The sequence below is a fragment of the Ostrea edulis genome, chromosome 2, assembly GCF_947568905.1.
Source record: "Ostrea edulis chromosome 2, xbOstEdul1.1, whole genome shotgun sequence".
NCBI classification, from domain to species: domain Eukaryota; kingdom Metazoa; phylum Mollusca; class Bivalvia; order Ostreida; family Ostreidae; genus Ostrea; species Ostrea edulis.
In genome coordinates, this window is record NC_079165.1 from 76,175,714 (window position 1) to 76,200,678 (window position 24,965).

Below are 24,965 nucleotides of genomic sequence, written 5' to 3' on the forward strand. Positions count from 1 at the left end.
TCGTTAATATTTTGGTATAAGTCAAAGAACAAAAAATGTTTATGTCAACAATCCAAATCTATTCATATAAAAATTTAGGTCATATGTTACGTAATAAGGGATTTTAAGGGCCAAAACCATAAATTTTTTACCCCTTGTATCTCGAAAACGACAAATATTTTGAAAAGCAATAAAGAACAAAAGTTGTTCAGAATGATGATCTGAACAATATGCATATTTCGTTTTTACCCTATGTGGCCTCGTTAGGGAGCTACAGTTTGGCCCCTAAAAATTACTTCTAGAAATAACTCGAGAACGGTAAAGAATTTCTAAATACTTGTTGAACAAAAAATGTTTGAAATGTCATGACCTTTCTTACGATATCAAGCAAAAGGGGCTGACCCTTTAAATTAGGGGCCCAGAAGGGTCCAAAGGTTTATGAGAATATCTCAGAAACTATTAATATTTTGTAATAAGTCATTGAAGCGGAAATGTTCATCTAAACGAGCTTGTTCTTATCAAATCAAAAAGTAGGTCATATGTTACGTAATAAGGGATTTTAAGGGCCAAAATCATAAATAATTGACGCCTCATATCTTGAAAACGACAAATATTTTGAAAAGCATTATTGAACAAAAGTTGTTCAGAATGATAATCTAAACAATATGTACATTTCGTTTTTTCCCTATGTGGCCCCGTTAGGGAGCTACAGTTTGGCCCCTAAATATTTCTTGTAGAGATAACTGGAGAACGGTAAAGAATTTCTAAATACTTGTTGAGCAAAAAATGTTTCAAATGACAAGGCCTTTCTTACGATATCAAGCAAAACGGGCTGGCCCTTTAAATTAGGGGTTCAGAAGGGTCCAAATGTTTTTGAGAATATCTCAGAAACTATTAATATTTTATAATAAGTTGTAGAAGCGGAAATGTTCATCTCAACGAGCTTGATCTTATCAAATCAAAAAGTAGGTCATATGTTACGTAATTAGAGATTTTAAGGGCCAAAATCGTAAATATTTGACGCCTCATATCTTTAAAACGACATATTTTTTGAAAAGCATTATTGAACAAAAGTTGTTCAATGTGTCATAACCTATCGATCAATATCAAAAAATGGGTCTGTGGGCCTCATGGCTCGCCTGTAGAGTCGATTTTTGTCGATATCAGTCGATTTCAAAAACTTGTAACTGGTAAATATTTTGTAAGGACATATTGAACAAAAGTTGTTCAGTTTATCGAGATCTATCGATTGATATCAAGAAATAGGCCTATGGTCCTAATGGCTCGCCTGTAGAGTCGATTTTTTGTCGATATCGGTCGATCTCAATAACTTTTTACAGGTAAATATTTTGTAAAGACATATAGAACTAAAGTTGTTGAGTCTATAGAGGGCTAACAAATGACATCAAGAAATAGGCCCGCGGGCCTTATGGCTCGCCTGGAGAGTCGAATTTCAAACGAATTTCACCGCAACTTTGCTTCAGAAGCTTATGATATGAAAAGTTGATTATATCTAAAGTGTCTTAAAGTCGGAAACTAAATTGGGACTCATTTGTCTTTTTTTTTTTTTTTTTTAACTCCGAGTGCATCAACAAATCGGACAGAAGACCTACTCGTTGCTCGCAACGAGATCGTGTCTAGTTATTATCTATATTTGATATTTGTTTGTGTTTGTTTGATAAATTTATATAGATCGATAGAATTATTCTTTGCAGGATTCCTTAATCTATATATAAATACGAAGCATCCAGAGGAATCCCCAACATTCCAATAGAAAGTAGTTCCGGCCTTTTGTTGTTGTTTTTTCGTTGGCATACGATATTCCAATAATTTTTTAACTAATGAAAAGGCGTGTAAACATGTAAAATTAAATGATTCTAAAATACATGTAAGATGTCAAATTCTTTAATTCATGATAAGGAATAAATTTGTATTGTATACAATCAAACAGCATACATGTACTCGTATTACTGACAAAATATTGGTCAAAGTCAGGAGTCAGTTCTCACTTACAAATTGCTGTACTAAATCAAAACCGGTTCCAGCATTTTAGATAACCACAAACCTTGTTATCCATTGCAGGTATTTACAACAAGACCCACTTTCAACACAAAGTAAATGAGATCAGTGCAATAATCCAAACAGAAAGTCCACCTGTAACAAGGATATTTGCTTCATTATCCACAAACAGTATCAATTCATCACTAGAATATACGTGTAATGTATGATTAGTAGGTGATGATACTCACAGTTGTTATGTTGGTGGCCTTTATTTCCTGATTTTATGTCAAGCACTCGAATCTTTTTAAAAACAAAACGAGTCTGTCGGTTTGCATTTCCATTGTTCCTTTTGTGACGTCTATATTTTGATTGCAGTAATCGACGTTTTCTTCCCGCAGCTGAAGTTGAAGCAGTAGCTGGATTTGATATTGTAGTTGTAGATGGAGCTGAAGTTGTGGCTGCAGTTATAGTTGGTGCTCGAGCTGGAGCTGGAGTTGTAGGTGTGGTGGTTGTAGTTGGAGCTGTGGTTGTAGCTGGAGTTGTTATTGTGGTTGTGTTGGTTGTAGTTGTTATTGGAGTTGTAGGTGTGGTGGTTGTAGTTGTAGTTGTAGGTGTGGTGGTTGTAGTTGTAGGTGTGGTGGTTGTAGTTGGAGCTGTGGTTGTAGCTGGAGTTGTTATTGTGGTTGTGTTGGTTGCAGTTATTGGAGTTGTGGTTGGGTTGGTTGTAGTTGTTATTGGAGTTGTGGTTGTGTTTGTAGCTGGAGTTGGAATTGCAGCAGTTGTAGTTATGCGATTCGTGCATACACTCTAGATAAAAATAATGTTGAATAGTCTCGGAGTAGCACAGTGGAAATAAAAGAAAAACATTGATTTTACTACTTATTCCAGGTCTTTGGCCATGGCTTGTACAATTACACGTTAAAACAGTAGGCTGTAAGACAACTTATAAGTTCTATAAGTCAGCACGACAATCAACAACATTTTGCATATCAACAGAACATTGCAAATCAACACTTAATTAACACACCAGTATATACACATGATAGGTCTAGTACAATCCCGTCACTGTAAGGAAATATACCACCATGGTGCGCCCGAAGCATGATGTCGACTATAGAATGTATTCATTTATTAGTGTTGACTATTAAGATGCATGTACTCACAAATTATGTAATAAAGTGTGCATGTTCAGAGAGAGAGCAATTGAATTCATATCGACACACACACACATACACACACACACACACACACACACACACACACACACACACACACACACACACACGCACGCACGCACGCACGCACGCGCGCGCACACGCACACACACGTCTCTGATTATGTTTGGACATCTGCACGGGTGCAGATATATACATGTATCTTAGTGACGCTATGTAGCTAGAGTTTATATTCAGAGGGCAGTCTGGTCCAAATTTCAAATTGAGCAAGAACTTCCTCATTAGGATATACATGTATCTCGCTCCCGTACAGCACCCTTTGTGAGGTTTCTAAAATAGCATGTGAACCAATAAAAACATACCAACATGAACCAGAAACCAAAACGTGCTGTCCAGGCTCACATTTTATTGAGCAAGAAATAATATTTTTATATGATGAAGTTAGACAATAGAAAATTTTGTATCGATTAAATACAAAAAAAAATTCTTATTTAAAACTAGTGACGTATATGAATGGTTGTTGTTGTTCATGTCAAAATCACAACAAAACGGAGTAACGTATGTAAATGAGGAACACCCCCACCCCACACAGAGTAGATAAAATTCCCGCGCTGATAGTGAATCGGGTAATCAATCGCCGTTTAAAAAGATGACACTGAAAGGTTTTTCTCACCCGAATGTTTATGCGATTTCATGTTCCAATTTTGGTAATAAGACAGAACATTTCTGTATACATCGATGGAATACTAGAAAAGACATAAATTGTCATTCAGTCATTGGAAACTAGTTTTCCTAACTTTACATATTCAAACACACCATGCGGATTTGTTTGGTGAACAATCATTTTCACAATATTTCTTTTTATATCTCCTTCCTCGCAAAAAATCCAAATAATTTCATTTGATTAAAATGATGTGTTAATAATTGCATGGAAAGTGATTGATCTATTAATTACACGTCTATATCACGAATTTCCTTACTTCAGAACAGAGAAAAGATATAATTTGCATAATCTATTGCTTGCATAATGACAATGAAGCTGATCATACCCAGTATTCAGACTACATTAAAAGATAAGTAAGCAACACAAATACTCAGTTCCATTGCAAGAAAGAAAATTCGCATTTCCATTTTAATCTTAGAATTGTGGGTAATTTATACATCGTACCATCAGCTCGTGACAGTAACTTCAATACTTTGACTTTTCCCCGAGAGTTGTGTTGGTATTTGTATTACGTTTGTTTTATTCATTCAATTTGAAGATTTTACATCAACCTGTCCTATATTCGTGTTGTTAACTGTCAACATTGATTATATATTATTGTCCGGGCCATTTTATGCTTATTGGTTAAACATAATATACTCTCTATATCTATGCCCCGCTTTATGTGAAATCAACATAATATACAATTTCAAGAATTAATACGCATTTCATGGCGATTCATATATGTATTCTTTTTATGTTATAAGCGAGCTGACCGATTTTGTCTTATTCAATACATACTCCGAGTTCGACCTATATATATTCCTCTATTCATTATTACAACATGATATATTCATTGTGCAATTTATGGTTCTAATAGATATAATACATGTACATTGTAAAACACATTTTGTATGATATGAAGTAAACCTTCAAGCACTAGCTGAACAAACTGTAGCGATTTTATATCTTTGGTTTATGATATAATTCCTGCGATTTCCAAGATTCACTTTGAAAGTTACAGAGATCGAAAGAAGGCATGTGTTAAGATTTTAACCAGATGATCCAAAGTATTCTGCCACACAGGAAGTGCTAATTTTTCTCTCTCGTAATTTTACTAAAAAATAGAAATGCACAATTCGCATTTTCTGAACAGACTCATTTACAGTTCGTAAAATGTTTTATATCATACTATTCAGGGAAAACCGAGTTGTTTTGCTAGAGTTGTTTAAAGATGAAGTAAAAATATAATAGAATTGTATCTTCGGGATACAAGACCTCTAGATTCTGTTTCGTAATGTGTATGTACAATTATATATTACAGAACTAACAAGATGTGTTTGTGAAACACAAATGCCCCCGATAATGGCCAATTCCAAAGATGGCCAAGTCACAAGGACAAATATCTTGGTACAAGTAGAAAGATCTTGTCAAGAAATGCTCATGTGCAATATGAAAGCTCTAATATTTATCATTTAGAAGTTATGACAAATGTCAGTTTTTAAAAAGTAGGTGAAATGCCAAGGTCAAGGTCACAGGGTCAGGAATGTTGGTACCCACGGATAGGTCTTGTCACAAGAAATACTCACGTGAAATATCAAAGTTCTAGCACTTACTGTTCAAAAGTTATTAGCAGGGTTACAGTTTCAGACAGAATGACAGAGCGAGGACAAAAACAATATGCCCTGATCTTCGATCCCAGGGCATAAAAATGGTATTCCAGCTAATATAGTGTTGGCTCTAGTCTAAATATAAACAATAATGTGTTTCGTTCTCTTACATTGCCAGATAAACAAACGAGAGAGAGAGAGAGAGAGAGAGAGAGAGAGAGAGAGAGGTTACCTTCCTCTCTTGAGAATACAGTCGAACATCACATCCAATCGTTATGTAATCATCGTGAGGGAATCGAAAACCATACATCTTTGCATATATTAGGGTTGCATTCACTCTTTCAAAAGAATCAATAAGTGAATGATTTTTCACACATCCATATCTGTTAGAAATTAGAAAGACATATTAACAAGATCAACATGTGCTGAGGGAGAAAACATATAACTTGAGAATGTACATGTGTGTGTGTGTGTGTGTGTGTTGGGAGGGGGGGGGGGTACGCGCGCGCGCGCGCTTGTGTGTGTTATTTTCACGAGCAATGAATATGTTTAATGAAATTTTGGGGGACAAAGAAACTGTTTACAGCTCCTATCACAAGGCTGAAATAGTATCGTTTTCTTTCGCTGTACTTTTCAACTGATGTCCATTTCTAAACGCCCATTTGATTATCACACAGCTTCTTTACAGACGTTTATGTATTCCCATCGGTTGCCAAAAACAGTCGAGGAAATGGATGAAAGGTGAAGATAACGAACAGTGATCAATTTCATAACTCCTATAGGCAATACAAAATAGAGAGTTGGGCAAACAGCCAGAGGTAGGATCAGGTGCCTAGGAGGAGTAAGCATCCCCTGTCGACCTGTCACACCTCCAGTGAGCCCTATATCTTGATCAGGTAAACGGAGTTATATAAACTTTTCTGTTGGAACCATTTCATACAAGTACGTTCGACTTGAGGCGAGTTTTATCAACTTCAAAATGTTATTAGATGAATGTTATAAGATGCATAATTTGTACATTGTATTGCAGATATTGTCCACATACACGTGAATAGTGGAGCGTTCTGAGACACCAGGCTAATTTGAGTAAAATGAACATGTAATTTTTTAATCGATTGATGAATATCGCAGAAAGTAATTTCATTTTTTATTACGACAGCTAGTGAAAATCTCGATAAGTTATATACAAATCGAAAGCTAGAGAGTGCGGTACAAAATGCCTTTCATTGACTATTTTTAATCGCCAAAATTGGGCACCCTGTAAAAGGAGTTAGAAGCCTTTCTATAATATACATATGAGGGGTACCCAGCTGCAGAGGGCCTGTAATTGTGACTGGGGTGCGCAACCATCTAAGTAAGTTACAGTAACATTATCTTAATCAGCAACGAGTTTTTGTCAAGGTATCTCCATACTCGCATTATCATCTGATAAAAGTTTGAAATGTGTATCTTTTTCAATTTATTAGAGTAAAAATTAATAAATTATCAAAAAAAAAACAAAACAACATATTAGGTCATCACACTTTTTAAGATGCGAGATATACATATACAACATCATATAAAAATGTCAGAAAATTGCTATTTTCCTTCAACAGCATCATTAAGATTTCACAAAAATTGGTTAAAACGATATAATGGCCTACATTTTTGCACTTGTAACCCTTACACCGGAAGATGGGGGAGCGCTTACGATTGCGGTCCTAAGCTTCACACAAATAGTATTAACAAACAGTGTATGATAAAGCTTGTTATCAAATTCTATAGTATACCAAGTTTTAACAGGTGTATATAATACCGAGGAGTTCAATAGTAATATGTTATTAAAACAACAGACACCTAGAATTAAAAGCACAATGAAAGCATATATTATGCTCGAGAAGGAAGGCGGCAAGGGTTGATTTTTCAGTTCTATTCATTGGTTAAATTTAACATTTCCACTACCATTCCCGACAATGCTTTTTTTTATTGGGGGGGGGGGGGTGGCGGCCTATCCGACTATAGATCTCTCTCTGCACGTAAAAATAACCAAGTTTGTATGTGATAATAAGAGGAGGCAGACCCATTGTTGCTAGGAGCCTGATGATTGTTTTTGTGCTCATTTGAGTAATTGAAGTGCAAGAAGAGGTGTAAGTTGATGTACACAAAATCTAACTTTCAAGAGAATGAATCACACGCGAAAAAATATTTTAACAAAAATATACACTAGACATACCAATTCAAAATAATCAACATGCCTTATTCATTGGCACCTATTGTACATTTAGTAACAAGTAGTTTTGTTCAGTGTGAAACGATAACTTTATAATGTACATGTACATGTATGCGTTGGTTTTACATGTGTTTTTAGGCATATCGTATTGCATATATTTTGTGTTTTGGTTGTCGAAAATATTGATAAAAATCAATAATGAAGAATTGCTGATATACTAAGGACACCATGATTCTGATCTAAAGAAATTGAGGTCTAGGTAATATTTACATGCTTTATTACATCATGACCATGCATTGCTTGCGAGAAAACCACACAAGGGACGCATATAAAAGTAATTAGTTACGAAGATATTTTGTTCAATTATACTATTTTTTAAAGTCATTACACTTAATTCTTAGAAAAATTCCTTAACTGACAATTTATTGCAATCAAAAATTGTAAGTTTTCTATTTATTCCTTATATGGCACCGTCAACTGAGGACCGCAATTTGCTGCGCGCCTTATGTAATCAGGGGGGAATAACTCGCATAGCGTTATGAAAAATGTAGGCCATAGCATTCATAATAATTTCATGAAAGTGTTTCGTTACAAAACTATTCAAAATTTCTGGAAAATCTATCGCAAAATGAAAGTGTTAAAGGATTCAATAAAACAGAGTTATTGCCCTTGGATTCAATATTTTGAAACATATTATTGATTATCTAAATATAACTCAGACTTTTGAATTATTTTATGTTTAACAAGAATTTTTACAATAGCCATTGGAAAAGACTCCAACAAAATTTATGGTAATATAATGCATAAATCTGCAACATAACAAAATTTGAGTCCTGTTGGATTTTTTTTTTTAAGAAATAAAATAAATATTGTCTTGCAATACAGTATTTCCATGAGTGATGTTTGCATGGTAACGTTCATCGAAGAAGTCCTGCACATGCGCAAACATTTGTTGACTGGAAAGCGAGGTAAAATGTCTAAATTAACCATAGAATTAGTAAAATATAAGATTTATATTAAAGATCAGTATTTGGATTGCCTTACGCGACAACTTATAATTCAAAACGAACGTTCCTTTGTCCAGGACTCTGCATGACGGGTAAACTTTATGTACACTTACGTTTTCCCATCGTCGAATGCTCACGGTTGATTACGTTTCATTCAGAGAGAGGAGGAAGTGTAATCAACCAAGGGTATCAGACGATGACGTTTTCCTACTCTTCGTGAACGTTTTTATGAATGAAACATTCAGCATTGTTCCGACTGGTATTGTGTCCTACAAATAGGTTCACAATATATAATTTGAAATTAATTTGTATAAAAAACGGACATTTGCCCCCAATCGTAATTTTGATACCAATTTGTTTAAAGCACCTCGCACGCGCTTCCGTGATGATCGGGTATCTTTGTAAAATACTTGCCGAAATATATTGTTCAGTGAAATGACGATTTTTAACAAAAGGATACCACAGGGTTGTATTTGTCAGGTTTACGCTAATTACATGCGAAGTTTAACATTCTACAATGTAACCATCAGTTAACCTTTTCCAGATGAACACAAGATGATATAACAAATTGCATAAATTCTGCATCTAAAATTTGCCGCCGCTTACAGCTGTTATTGCTTTGAATAACTTATATTTCCAATGTTTTTGCCTTTGATACCTTTACCAATTGAAATGATAGCCATTTTCCTCGTGAATGTGAACAATGTGCGTACAGATCTTAATAATCATAATCCGACTATCTTAACGGATGGGGATATCAAATTAAGGAATCAAAGTAAAATACAACTATAAACTATAAATTTCATTTTTCTAAATGCATGAGGGTATGAACATCAATAGTTTACGTCTGCACACTTGATAGTGCGCCTCATGAACTATGCCCTCGTGTATTGTTGTTTGTTTCACGTCCAGTCGAGAAATTTTCACTCATATTCAAATGTCACCAGTTATAAGTAAAGTACCGCGAATTTAGACATATCCTCAGCTCTTCGATTGACCTTTGGCTCGCCAAAAAGAGGGGATGCTCAAAATGACGGGTTGATAGTTGTATGCTGTGATTCTGACATGCATTGTGGTATTTGACGAATTTGTTAACCAGCTACAATTGTTCGAAAAGAAACAGCATTAGTGATGAAAATGATATGTATAGATTATATCTCTAGTGTTGTCAAATACTGATTTGTGTACTCGGTGATTTATATTGTTCCTATAGATTAAAATCAGCCTTTCGCAAATTCTATGATCGTTATAACGATTTAGTTTGCCTATACAACCTATTATTGGGTTAAATGCTGTCTGACGTGTTTCGTGCCAATTGTTAGGCCGTTCTTGGCACACTGATTTTGACTACGGATAATTCCGTTTACTTAATCAAGATATAGGGCTCACGGCGGGTGTGACCGGTCGACAGGAGATGCTTACGACTCTTAGGCACCATATTCCACCTCTGGTATATCCAGGAGTCCATGTTTGCCCAACTCTCTATTTTGTATTGCTTATAGGAGTTATGAGATTGATCACAGTTCGTTATCTTCACCTTTCATAAATCTATCTTTAATGTATTTTGGGACTCCACAAAATATTATTATTTTGAATGACATGTATATACCCCACTGTGTTACATGCAATATCAAAGGGGCATCAGCTGTCATTTTGTCACCAAAAATTCAAGTAAATAAAAATTGCTCTATATCATATATCTCAGTAATAACACCAGTATTTAAAGGGGCATGGGCACGATTTGAACTGAACATGTCAGTTGTTGAGTTACGGGTGAGAAACAGCACTCACAATTCTTTGTTATGTAAACAAGGCTATTGCTTTTTTTGTTGTTGTACATATTGATTGCTTGACAGAAATTATGTTTAAAACAAAATGAGGTGTGACATACACTAGAGGCTGTTTAATTGTGTTCAGAATGAACTTGTAATTTGAAAAATCTGCTTTAAACGAAACTTTTACTAGTTTATTTAACCTATGTAAAAAAAAAACATGACACGAGCCTTGTTTACATAACAAAGAATTGTGAGCTCTGTATCTCCATTGTACCTTGACTACTGACATTCACAATTTTTGCTGATCATTAGAAATACCTTAGTTAAGCATTGTAAACATTAAAAAGGAAAAACAAAAATCAGCTTAAATCGTGTATATGCTTCTTTAATTATTTCAAACAATTTTCAACTTCAAAGCAGGCACATGGATATGTGATTTTGGTGATTAAATAAATATTGCCGTGTAAGATAAAAAAAATTCTCTATACATGTATATCATTTTGTTACACTAAAATCGGTTATCTAACGTAGTTTTACTAGGTTTCTCTTGTTTTTGTACAAAATAAATGTTTTTAATCAGTCATTAAAGGGACAAGGACACGATTTGAGCTGAAAATATTCAAATTTTATTTTTCTAGTTTTAATGTTTAGAATGCTTAACAAAGGTATTTCTAATGGTCAGCGAAACTTTGAATGTCAGTTGTCGAGGTATATGGGAGATACAGAGCTCACAATTCTTTGTTATGTAAACAAGGCTCGTGCCATGTTTTAGTTTACATACATGTGGGTTAAATATACTAATAAAAGTTCCATCAGAGCAGATTTTTTTCAATTTACAAGTTAATTCTTAACACAGCTAAACAGTTTCTAGTGATCGTCACATCTCATTTTGTTTTAAACATTATATTTTCTATTAAGCAGCCTATATGTCAACAAAACATGACACGAGCCTTGTTTACACAACAAAGAATCGTGAGTACTGTATCTCACCTGTAATGCAACAACCGATATTCAAATTTTGGTTGGCAATTAGAAATACTTTAGTTAAGCATTGTACATAAAATTGGAGAATCAAATTTGACAATTTTCAGCTCAAAACGTGTCCATGTCCCTTTAATATATACTCCTATGCCAATGAGAGATTTTGCGAAAAAAAGGGTTGTTATCACTTTGACAGCTAATGCCCCTTTTAAAATCCCTGAACCTATTCAGGGGTTAATTCTTATTGGTATCAGCTCAAATGGCGAATAAAGTATTCCACATTATCAAAACTATCTCACTGTGTAGAATTCCACAACTCTTCGGAGTTACTAGATCCTACATTTGGGTCTCCAGGGACAGTCATTCCTTCGAATGCCTCACATTTTTCCGGAACCACCCAATACTGTTGTGCTGTATGTCAAAAGACAGAAGAGTTAACAGAATCTGAATCATGCTCAATTTTACGCTTTTAAGCTGAAACATTAGAATACGATTGTGTTTCGATGGAAATATTGAGCAAAATAGCATATTAAAAACAGTGACACTTTCAAATGCGAAAGTTTTGCAATTTACTTTAAAACTTAACTTTTGCGATTTTGCTTTTAAAGATGAAGAGTGTATCTGAAGTTCTCATACGGAGTTTTAAAAAAGTATATGACGTACGTTTAATCCTAGAACATTTACAATCGATCCCAAGTGTATGAATAATCCATACAATACAGCACCATATCTACGTTTTGCTAAACTAGTTATTTTTAAAATTTATCATATGGGCATCGTTTCGGCAGATATATTTCTGACGACACAATGTTAAAATTGAAAAAACAACAACAACAAAAAAAAAAAAAAAAAAACACCGTGATAACGTCGTCAAAATTCATAAGGCTATATTGAATTGGGACTCTGACTAAACATTTTTTTTTTCGTGCATTGTTTTTCATGGTATTCAAACATATTTTAAAAAGAGATAATCGGGGGGGGGGGGGGGGGGACTCACTTCCAATGTATTTGATATACATGTAAAATTGTGTTCCTATGTAGATATTGTTGATGTCTTGAGCCTCCATGCTATTATCGTCCTTAAATCGCATCTCTATATCATTGGCCTCTGTGTCGGGATCGCCAGAATCCCTGAAATTGAAGAGATTTATTATTCATTTGCATTTTTCCAAAAAAAAAAAAAAAATAATAAAATAATAATAAAAAAAAATAATAATAAATATCGTTACATGTATATTTGTATAACGATTAGGGTTAAATTCTTCTCATACATGTATTTAGTGGACGTGACGGTGATTATGTTCTTCTGGATACAAGAGTCATTACTTTGTAAGTCTTTAAACTTATGAAGGAATAACGTATTGTACTATCCCGCTAATTCTACCGAAAACATACATTTTTTGCAGTCTCTATCATTCAAGTTTTACAAACTCAAATTCAGCGTTCAATGTTGTAATTGTAAATAGAATGATGAATGGGCAGCCACGTACCACGTATTTTTTGAAATGAAGAAAATACATGCACATATGGTGCATAACTAAATTTACTTCGTCACATTTATATCTTTGATAGTTTTCGTACTTTTCTTATTCAATTATTGATTTTTTTCCAAGCATGAGCGCTTTCGCTCCCAGTATATATAGTCGAACACAAGGGAATGGACCATCGTCATAATGGCGGTAATTTCGGTGAAACTCTATTGTCTTTAGGTTAAACCTTATTTTAGCCATGTAGCAAATAACTTAGGAATCCGCAAGCAGAACTCTTCTTTTCATGAAGTTAAATTCAGTTGAAGTTCTTTTCAACACTTAATAGAAGAGTAACCGTTTGACAGAGGTGCAAGGGCATTGTTGTTATATTTATTGTATTGTCTTTTATTTTTCGGATTTGTTAATTTGTGTGTCACATTTCTTTGTATATATGTTAAAATACTCTTGTCAAATATTTCCTCAATAAATGACCATTCTTCTTTCTGACAAAGGTGTTATGATTCATTCTTATAATGGAGCATTATTTGTGCCGAACGGAGTATCACCTCATTATCTACACCTATATACATGTACGATTCTGCCAGACGCTCACCCCATCATCTACACCTATATACGATTCTACCAGGCGCTAAGACCGACAGCATGTAAATGCACAATGGTTTCAGTATAATAAACATCTATTTGGAATTTCAAAAGTGTTATAAGAATACATGTATGTAATTAAACCTACGCGTAGTCGAACACATGTTCAATATTCTGAGTGACTTCGTCGTTTGGAATGTCCTTACACATGATGGTAAATTTGTGAGCACCATGACCTCCTCTGTACATTGCAGTTGCTGTTTCGGTTGTTGTTGTGCTTTCTGGTACATCTCTTTTCGTTCCATCGAAGATTGGATCGTAAACGATGATATTTACAGAAGAATAGCCCTATTGAATCAACACTCATGTATTAATAGGTTAATATTTCATTATGTAGTACATGAAATAAAATTTCCTGTACATCAGCAATTTGATTTTGTTCTTCTGGGTATCACGGACTGTTAATTCCTTCTACAGGGGGAACAAGTCGTTCCTAAAATACCTGTATCACCTCTCTTACCTCACACCACGGTGGATACCATACGTCTCGTGGACCTCTCTTACCCTAAAACACCTATATGTTGAATTGGAAGCTACATGTAGTATGCTAATTTGTACAGTATACACAGAAAGGGGAGATACAGAACGGAACACAGCGCCCACAGATTAGTACGCCTAATCAATATCGCGTTCCTTGTCTTGTATTCAGCTTACGTTAAATTTACTTGTCTATTTTTATGCAAACAAATACATTTTGATTTTATGAACACATATCATGGATTGAGTAATTGCAAAGTCGAAATTGCAAGTTGATGATTGAATCAATTACGGTGCAGATCTGAAAGATTACTTAAGGTAACTCCATACTCGTAGTTTTATGTAAAACTTATATGGTACCAATTTTGATGCACCAAATGTGCATTTCGACAAATAATGTCTCTTCAGTGATGCTCAACCGAAATGTTTAAAATCCGAAATAACTATGAAGTTTTAGAGCTAAATATAGCCAAAAACAGCGTGCCAAAAAAGTGGAGCCAAATTCGTCCAAGGATAAGAGCTATGCATGAGGGAGATAATCCTTAATTTTGAAATGAATTTCTAAATTTTATAACAGCAATTAAATATACATCCGTATTTTCAAGCTAGTAACGAAGTACTTAGTTACTGGGCTGTAGAGACCCTCGGGGACTAACAGTCCACCAGCAGAGGCCTCGACCCAGGGGTCATAATGTAAAACTTATACGGTACCAATTTTGATGCACCAGCTGCGCATTTCGACAAATAATGTCTCTTCAGTGATGCTCAACCGAAATGTTTGAAATCCGAAATAACTATGAAGTTTTAGAGCTAAATATAGCCAAAAACAGCGTGCCAAAACAGTGGAGCCAAATTCATCCAAGGATAAGAGCTATGCATGAGGGAGATAATCCTTAATTTTGAAATGAATTTCTAAATTTTATAACAGCAATTATCTGATACAAGTTTAAAATGTGTATTTATTTCCATTCATTAGAATTAAAACTAACAAATTATCAAATAAAATACATTGGTCATAACACTTTTTAAGATGCGAGACGCACTTAAACAGAATCATATATCACCGTCAGAAAATTGCAATTTTCCTTAAACAGCATTATCAAAATTCCATACAAACTGGTTATGACGATATATTAGCATTCATAACAATTTCATGAAACTCTTATCTTCACAAAATTATACAAAATGTCTGTAGAAAATAAAGGAAATCTATCGCATAATAGACTTGATAAAGAAATCAATAGAAACAGAGTTATTACCCTTGGATTCAATATTTTAATACGTATAATTGATTATTCATCTGTACCTTAGACTTTCGAAATATTTTATTTTTAACAAGATTTTTTACAATAACTATAGGAAAAGACTCCAACAAAATTTATGATCCTATCATGCATAAATCTAAATAAATCATTGATTTTGCAAAATCTGATGACATCACAGTAGGGTGGAATTACTTTAAAACCTATAATTATACCATACCTCGGTTTTATTATTCAAACACTTATAAGGAATTATAGCGGGTTGTGTTTGTGCTGTATAGTGCGTGTCGTCACATCCGCTATCTCCATCCAGTTTTATGGTGCTTGCAAAGTGAAGTCCGGTCAGTTCTATACAATCATTCTCTAAACACCCTGTAAGTGAGAAAGTTCCCCAGTTTACTTTCGGAGGGTCGGTGGTCTCTTCCCGGGTACATCGTATCTGGGTTCTCTCTTCCACCAACAAAAACTGGGCGCCACCAGATAACTGAAAAATTGTTGAGTATGGCGGAAAACATCAAAACTAAACTAAACTAAACACCCTGTAGTAACACAATAATGAACAGTGTATTCATTTCAAATTCCCCTTTCCTAACGCTTTCCATTTAGAAAAAAGTTTCCATTAGTTGAAGACTTGCCCTAATCTTGATTATATTTTAGGCCATTCTACATGGGGAAGTCTCATCTACGTACTGCCAGCCATATTTTTGGGGAGGGGATTTCAGAATGGGGGAAGTCTCACTCTGTAATGCCGGTGTAGAGGCAAATTTTGACTCCCATAGAATAATGGATGGGGGTCATTTTTCGACGTCGAAAAATGATCCCCGGTCATTATTCTATGGGAGTCAAAATTTGCCTTTACACCTGCACTGGGAACTGAACACAAATGTACCGATCTGACGTCAGGAATGTTACCACAAGACTAAACATTTGTCATTTTGGCTTCGTGGTAACGTTCTTGACGTTCGTCAAAGTAGTCCGGGTCCCCTGTATCTGCATGTTTCGTGTCATACCTTGGTGGGTCTGTCCCGTGTGTCAAAATTACAGTTGAAATGAGAAGGACTTGTATTTAACACACCTGTGTTGGCTGACTCTGAGGGCAGTATATTATGTACATAGAAACGTTCAGCGCAAACAATTAGTAAAACAATGTTTGAGGCAAACTGCGATTTAACTTGTGGCACTGATAAGATTTCTAAATCTCCCAATGGTGATAGATATGGAAAAAATACTTGAAAAATATTTGATAGAAAATGCACATAATCATACAAAATGACAGATAAAAGATTCCCTCTACTTGTCTGCTGGGGGCATTTAGAGTAGTAGTGTAGACGGTAATCTATCAGTTGTCTATCCAACGTGTTACAGGGGATCAGTTTGGAAAAACATTATCATTTTAAAGATAAAATTTAATCTTACAAATGAATATAATTTGTTTGTTTTGATTTTCAGCATTACCTCAATGGCTTTGTAAAACCCTGTGGTTCAACATATTTTTGCACTAATGTAAAAACGGGTACCTGTAGTCATCTTAATGATGAACCCAACAAATGTAGTATCAGTAATGAATGCAGTACATGTGATCTAACCGTAGACGCCATCTTATTACATGAGTATTTACTGTGGACGCCAGCTTACTACATGTATATTTACTATAGACGTCAGCTTACTACATGTGTACTTACTGTAAACACCAGCTTATTACATGTGTACTTAATGTAGACGCCAGCTTATTACATGTGTACTTACTGTAGACGTCAGCCTACTACATGTATATTTACTATAGACGTCAGCTTACTACATGTATATTTACTATAGACGTCAGCTTACTACATGTGTACTTACTGTAAACACCAGCTTATTACATGTGTACTTAATGTAGACGCCAGCTTATTACATGTGTACTTACTGTAGACGTCAGCCTACTACATGTATATTTACTATAGACGTCAGCTTACTACATGTGTATTTACTATAGACGTCAGCTTACTACATGTGTATTTACTATAGACGTCAGCTTACTACATGTGTATTTACTATAGACGTCAGCTTATTACATGTGTATTTACTATAGACGTCAGCTTACTACATGTGTATTTACTATAGACGTCAGCTTATTACATGTGTACTTAATGTAGACGCCAGCTTACTACATGTGTACTTACTGTAGACACCAGCTTATTACATGTGTATTTACTATAGACGTCAGCTTACTACATGTGTATTTACTATAGACGTCAGCTTACTACATGTGTATTTACTATAGACGTCAGCTTATTACATGTGTACTTACTGTAGATACCAGCTTATTACATGTGTACTTACTGTAGACACCAGCTTATTACATCTGTACTTACTGTAGACACCAGCTTATTACATGTGTACTTACTGTAGACACCAGCTTATTACATGTGCATTTCCTATAGACGTCAGCTTATTACATGTGTGCTTACTGTAGACGTCAGCTTACTACATGTGTATTTACTGTAGACGCCAGCTTATTACATCTGTACTTACTGTAGACACCAGCTTATTACATGTGCATTTCCTATAGACGTCAGCTTACTACATGTGTATTTACTGTAGACGTCAGCTTACTACATGTGTACTTACTGTAGACACCAGCTTATTACATGTGTATTTCCTATAGACGTCAGCTTATTACATGTGTATTTACTATAGACGTCAGCTTACTACATGTGTATTTACTATAGACGTCAGCTTACTACATGTGTACTTACTGTAGACACCAGCTTATTACATGTGTATTTCCTATAGACGTCAACTTACTACATGTGTATTTACTACAGACGTCAGCTTATTACAGGTGTATTTACTATAGACGTCAGCTTACTGTGTATTTACTATAGACGTCAGCTTACTACATGTGTATTTACTATAGACGTCAGCTTATTACATGTGTACTTACTGTAGACACCAGCTTATTACATGTGTATTTCCTATAGACGTCAGCTTACTACATGTGTATTTACTACAGACGTCAGCTTACTACATGTGTATTTACTATAGACGTCAGCTTACTACATGTGTACTTACTATAGACGTCAGCTTATTATATGTGTATTTACTGTAGACACCAGCTTATTACATGTGTATTTACTATAGACGTCAGCTTACTACATGTGTACTTACTGTAGACACCAGCTTATTACATGTGTACTTACGGTAATGTGGATGCTGCCAGTCGTTCGGGGAGATTGTGAATGCCTGAAAAATAGAGATATTCTAATGTCCTTTTCTCTGTATTATATATCCATCTCCAGTGTCTTTGTCTTCGATGTCTCTACAAACTGTACTGATAACCATTTCCTCTTAAATGCGATGTAAATATGACAATATACGTAAGAATGTTGATGAATATAGTACGTCTATTTTAACGGCTAAGATCCCCGAAAGAAATGAAATTAAAATGTTTGAAAATACTTTGCTGTCGTAAAGCATCACCCTCGTGTATTTTCAAAAATGAACGACATTGCGTGGACCCTGAAGTACAGTCACAATGTAGTATTGAGAAATGACCTGGTTGGAAACGATGCAAAGTAAATGGGGACTAAGGTGTAAATAATGCATTGCCCCTATCTTTAAACACGATGTGTGATCATTTCCTTTGTAACTCCTGCATTGGCGAAATTTGAGGACTTGGACAATATTTTCCATTGCCACGAGATTTTCTAACCAACAAAAGTAGAAAATTCGTACTCTTATACAAATACATAAAATACCCTAGATATGTTCGCTTTAACGTTTATGAACTTTCTGATAATCAAAGATAATTGCCATGACGCCAGTCTTGTTCTGAAGAGTGACATTGTAACTTTTGATAAACATGCCACTGTCCTAATCAACACAAACAGAACAATAGATTGATCTGTTTCACAATAGTATGATCTCACGTGTGAAACAAAATGGCTTTTACGTCTTAGGTTTGACGCGGTGTGGGGGTCGAATTCGGAACTTCCGGACGTGGAGCGAACTCCCTCACCACTAGGCTACGGTGACCGGTGAAATACTGCTGGAAAGATATGAATAATTTCTAAACGTAGAACTTACCTAACTTAGAAAATATGTAAAACATTACACGACGGGATTGAGGGTTTCTAATATTGTCAGCAGGAACCAGCAACAATTTATCGTGCATTTGTATATTGTATTGCAGTGAAAGAAGTTTTTTGTTATGGAACAGAATAGAGAACTTGATGCAAAATACCTATAACCCTTGCAAAACAGATAATTATACTCAGATAATTCAAAAATTTCAAACGATTTGATAATCGTATTAATAAAACCATAAATGTAAACAAAATGAATTCTATATCAGGACTTTCAACCAAAAATGTTCGATTAATTGATCATTAAAATGTAGAATACATGTCATGTGTTAGAAAAATAAAGTAAATGAACCTCTCGTGTTTTATTTTGTTACACCGACCACATGTATGAGGACTTCTAACTAGAGCAGATTTAGTATTTGTTGAAATACTCACAGATAGGATGCAGTGAAATAAAATAATAGTCCTCATTTTCTTTTGCCTAAAATGGATATGATTATAGAATTTGCATTAGTAGGAACTTGATGATATGCATACTCATTCCGACACGTACATACTTATACTGTCAATCATACCTGTGATTCTGGACCTGTTCTGTAGGAAAGCCTTCTTACGAATGATAGAGAAGTTTTACAAATTCAAGTGTATTTTTATCACTACTGAAGATTGCAACAATGACACTCTGATACTAAGTTTCCATTGCATGAATATGTTAAATGTAAATTCTCATTGGCCGTTTAGCTCTTGGGTGGCCTATTGCTATTTACCCGTTCGTGCATGTAGTAAATTTCAAAACCATTTTTCATATGCCTGCTCGTAGGGAATTTTTAAAATCATTTTATATGCCCGCTCGTAGTGAATTTTTTAATATCATTTTTTACTTGGAAGCTGAATATCGTAGTTCATTACAGTTACTGTAGAATACTTTGTGTGGTATCGAAACGATATATACTCAACAAAAAAAAGAAACGCATATTCAGATTATACATAATAATTTAATTCTTCAGTTTACAGCTTATTTTTATTCTTTTAAAGTTTAGATGCAGTAAACCGTCCTGTGATAAAAATCAAACATGTCTCATGTTGCTGTGTTGAACGGTTAAGAATAATATCACAGCTTCTCTCGGTCCATACAAGGTAACAATTTAATGACTGCATTACAGTGACTTTTAATATCACTTATGTCCTCCGTTTGCATCAATTCCATCCTGAACACGTCTTGTCATAGAGTTAATAAGCTTGTTGATGGTAACCTGAGGGATATTGTTCCATTCCTGCAACAAGGCCTGCTCTAAATCCTGGATGGTGGTTGGTGGATTGGGACGGCGTCTAACTCGTTTATCCAGCTCATCCCATAGATGTTCAATTGGATTAAGGTCTGGTGAGAACGCTGGCCATGGAAGAATATCCACGTTGTTCGTCTGCAAAAAATCCGAGCACACCCTTGCCACATGCTGCCTTGCGTTGTCCTGTTGCAGAGTCAGATTGTGCTGATGGACAAATAGAACAGCCAAAGGAGCAAGGGTTTCATCACGATATTTTAGTGCATTCATATTGCTATGAATTACGTGGAGTGGTGTTTGCCTTCCGTAAGCAATACCTCCCCACACCATAACGTTTCCACCACCAAAGCGATCTCTTTCAATTACACAACAGTCTACAAAACGCTCATTCTTCCGGCGATACACACGTGGACGACCATCAGCTCTATACAAGGTGAATTTCGACTCATTTGTGAAGAAAACTTGATGCCATTGTCGCAGTCTGATTAAAACCAGCCCCCCTTCTCCTATCGTCGTCGCCGATAGGAGAAGGGGGTTTGGTTTTAATCAGACTGCCATTGTCGTCGCCTCCAAATTCTAGGGTCATGCTGTCTTAACCAATCCATTCGTCCCTGGCGACGTCTCGGCGTTAGTGGATTTCCAATGTATGGACGTCGTGCACGAATTCTAGCTCCTCGCAGTCTGTTACGAACAGTTTGAGCACTTATACGCTGATTTCCTCGTCAAGCAATTGTAGCAGCAGTCTCTACAGCAGTTTGGAATCGACTGCGCAGGTGCTGAAGGCGGATCTGACGGTCCTGCCTGGGAGTGGTAACCCGCGGACGGCCAGTTCTTGGTCTGTCATCTGTGCTTCCATGCTGGTGGAGACGAACATTTAACCGCTGCACAGTCGATTGATGTACTCCAAATGCAGTTGCAACATCCTGTTGCGTAGCTCCGGCTAGTAGCATCGTTACAGCCCGGTTGCGTTCATCTTTGTTTAGGCGCGGCATTGCGGCATCAAACATGCCATAAAATCTTAAATATGGGTTTGATAGGAGTGTTTGTTGTTTCCCTAAATCCAAAATATTAATGACAATAGACCCCCGATTTACAAGAAATCGTGTAAAACACTCTTTTTATAAACATGATTAGCCAAGCGAAACATTTCGACACTGGGGTTTGAAAGGGCCATGCTGTGTTTTAAATAGGCTACAGGTATCCATTGATAGACGTGATAGTTATTCCATGCAAGGTGAAGATAACGAACAGTGATCAATCTCATAACTCCTACAAGCAATACAAAATAGATAGTTGGGCAAACACGGACCCCTGGACACACCAGAGGTGGGATCAGGTGCCTAGGAGGAGTAAGCATCCCCTGTTGACCGGTCACACCCGCCGTGAGCCCCATATCCTGATCAGGTAAACGGAGTTATCCGCAGTCAAAATCAGTGTGCCAAGAACGGCTTAATAATCGGTATGAAACACGCCAGACAGCATTTGACCCAATGCGAGGTCGTATTGACAAACTAGATCGTTATAACGACCATAGAATTTGCGAAATGCTGACTTCAATTGAGACTGTTGAAATCCCTGTACCACCAACTTGTTTGTCAGTAGCTTACCTTGATTTAAAAACTGACTATACCCAGAACAAGCTCTTGCATATCGAATTAGTTGAGATATATAAACACCATATGCAGGTGATAATGGAATATTGCTACATAAATGTGGGAAGTTGACGATGGAGAAGCTGAAATCATCCCGTTTGTCATACAGTTGAGTTGTCAGTTTGCCGTTAATGTCTACTTTCAAAATTTCTTTGATGAGTAAAAAATATGCGTTTCTTTTTTGTTGTTGAGTATATATGAATTTCGTGGTGTTTGCCCTTTTTGGAGTCCGAGGGAAGGGCTGAAACCTCCAAAGATAGTACAATCTCTTAAAACGGTTTGTGTACCCTAAGCATCTGATAGAAAACTGGTAACTCTATCAAAATTGGGAAATTTATGAACTAGTTAGTTGTTGAGGTCAAATGAATGGGGAGACGTCTTGAAAATGATATATGTTAACATTACCTTTCCATCGTCTGTCTTTCCATTATGTAAAGGGAATCCCGAGATCACGGTCACAATATCAAAAGAAATAACTACAGTTGAAAATGACAACCTAAAGTTACTGTTTTGAAAGGTCCTAAATTCAGAGAGTTTCGATCTTTCAATTAGCTACAAAACACTATTATGAATTCTGTTGAGGATTATGCGAGCTGATGGGCTACATGTAAGTATGAGAAGGAAGAACTTGACACTTTGACAGAATGGATAAAAAGTATCAGAAGATTATTTTATAAAAACCAACTATATAAATTATCCTTGTACTAAATCAGAAGTGATGAAATAAATACACAGTTTACAAAAGGAATATGTATTGGTTCTAGCTGCGAAGCTTGTAATTATGAAAAAGAAGAACTTGATTCCTTGTAAGAATGGAAAAAAGCATAAGAGGAATATTAGAATAACGTATTAAACACGTCAAAACAAATTGTGTGAGATCTACCCTTCTGTGTTTAGTAAACCAGAAGTGATAAAATACTAGAAAGGTTACATGAGGAAGATATTTTGGGTACACCTGACAGAGCTTGTAAAACATTGTATTTGTTTGTAAGGCTCATTATTACAAGTGTATTGTAAATGAACTTGGCTTTAATTCCATATTTCTTAATTCAATTTATACTCCAAGAACTCATTCCAAAGACGATATTCTTCAAAAGCATGTTTCAGTTTAAATACACTGAATATATACAATGGGGCGACTGAATATGAGTTATCGTACCTATACTAGACTCCACAACCCTTCTAGTAAATGTTCTATCATGCCCCTATCTTTGTTCCTCACGAAAATATCAACTGATGTGAAAGAGGAACCTCTGAGGTATTGTGCAACAAGTGGTGTAAATTTCCAAAGAAGATTTAGTAAATTTGAAATTACAAAACCTTTCCCAAATCAACAGCATCAAAAGATACGCAATTTCATGATTCCCCACGAAATATTAAACTCTAGGCTTTTTGACAACCTACTAATAGACAGCTGCTTCTTCAATAAAAATTGAACACGGAAATATTCATATCTAATGATCAGTCATCCTAAAAAATACTTAAACTCCACTGATTCTACGCACAATGACTCTAAAGTTAATTTTAAAAGCTGTTTGAATTCCTCATTGCCATTATTTACGAAGTCTTTGTTGATCAATGTTCAGTTTATAGGAATTTCTATGGGCAACAATTGTGCCCCTTCATTAGTTGACCTGTTTTTATATTCTGATGAGGCAGATTGTATTCAAAAGTTTCCACTCGAGATTCTATTTTTGTGGCCTTCAAATTGACATTCAGATATATAGATGATGTTCTATCTATTAAGAGCCTCTCTAGCAAAACATCATGCAATACTGTCCATATCATAGGTTACCACATCTTGATGAAATTTGGTGTGTAGGTAGACATCCAAAATAGTAATTGAAAAATACTCCCCAAAAATTGCTATTTTCAACATGGCCGGCATACGCAGCGCCATCTGTATTTTGCATATTTTCATTAATAAATATATAAAAATCCAGAAAAAGGGTAAAGATCAAATGTAGTTTATTTCACTAAAAAATTTAATTAATTTTTTTCAAAAGTATTTCAAAGTTACAACAGACACTCCTCTTCCAAAAACGGCATAAGTCATAATCAAATATGAAACACATCAAAGGGCAGACAACTCTTCAAAATTGGCATATTGCCAACTTTTCAGAAATGAAGAAAAAGTACAAATTGGAAGGGTCAGATCTTCCAAGAGCAGGCTAGGAAATAATTCTTTTTCATACTACTGTCAAAATAGACTACTAAACATCATTCCATCATACTATTGAGTTTGGCATTTAAAAATCATATGAGATACCAGGGTTTAGAAAATGCCTGTTTTTAAAAAAAATCTAGAAAAAGTTATTTGTATATCTATATTTTTCAGCCAAAATTAAATTTAAACATCATGAAATGAATTACATAACAACAGCAGACAATAACCTTCCAAAATTGATATAAGTCATAATCAAACATGCAACATATCAAAGGGCAGACAACTCTTAAAAATTGGCATATTGCCAATTTCTCAGAAATGAAGAAAAAGTAGATATTTGAATGGACAAATCTTTCAAGAGCAGGCTAGGAAATAATTTTTTTTACATTTATGTCAAAATGGACTGTTAAACATCATTAAAGCATAGTATTGAGCTTGGCTTTTAAAAATGAAGTGAGATACTAGGGGTTAGATAATGCCTTTTT

General features: G+C 35.3%; 1 protein-coding gene across 1 annotated transcript; it reads right to left on the reverse strand.

The window, feature by feature from the left end:
• Positions 1-1,868: 1,868 nt before the first annotated feature.
• LOC125681621 (probable serine/threonine-protein kinase DDB_G0272092) lies at positions 1,869-20,038 on the reverse strand. Its single transcript, XM_056153627.1, has 10 exons — positions 19,954-20,038; positions 19,814-19,859; positions 18,494-18,536; positions 15,532-15,683; positions 13,661-13,860; positions 12,438-12,571; positions 11,740-11,851; positions 5,701-5,851; positions 2,229-2,787; positions 1,869-2,133 (listed from the first exon to the last, which is right to left on the reverse strand). Exons 2-10 carry the CDS (start codon positions 19,847-19,849, stop codon positions 2,084-2,086), a joined length of 1,437 nt encoding a protein of 478 aa, XP_056009602.1. The 5' UTR covers positions 19,850-19,859; positions 19,954-20,038; the 3' UTR covers positions 1,869-2,083.
• Between the last annotated feature and the right edge of the window lie 4,927 nt (positions 20,039-24,965).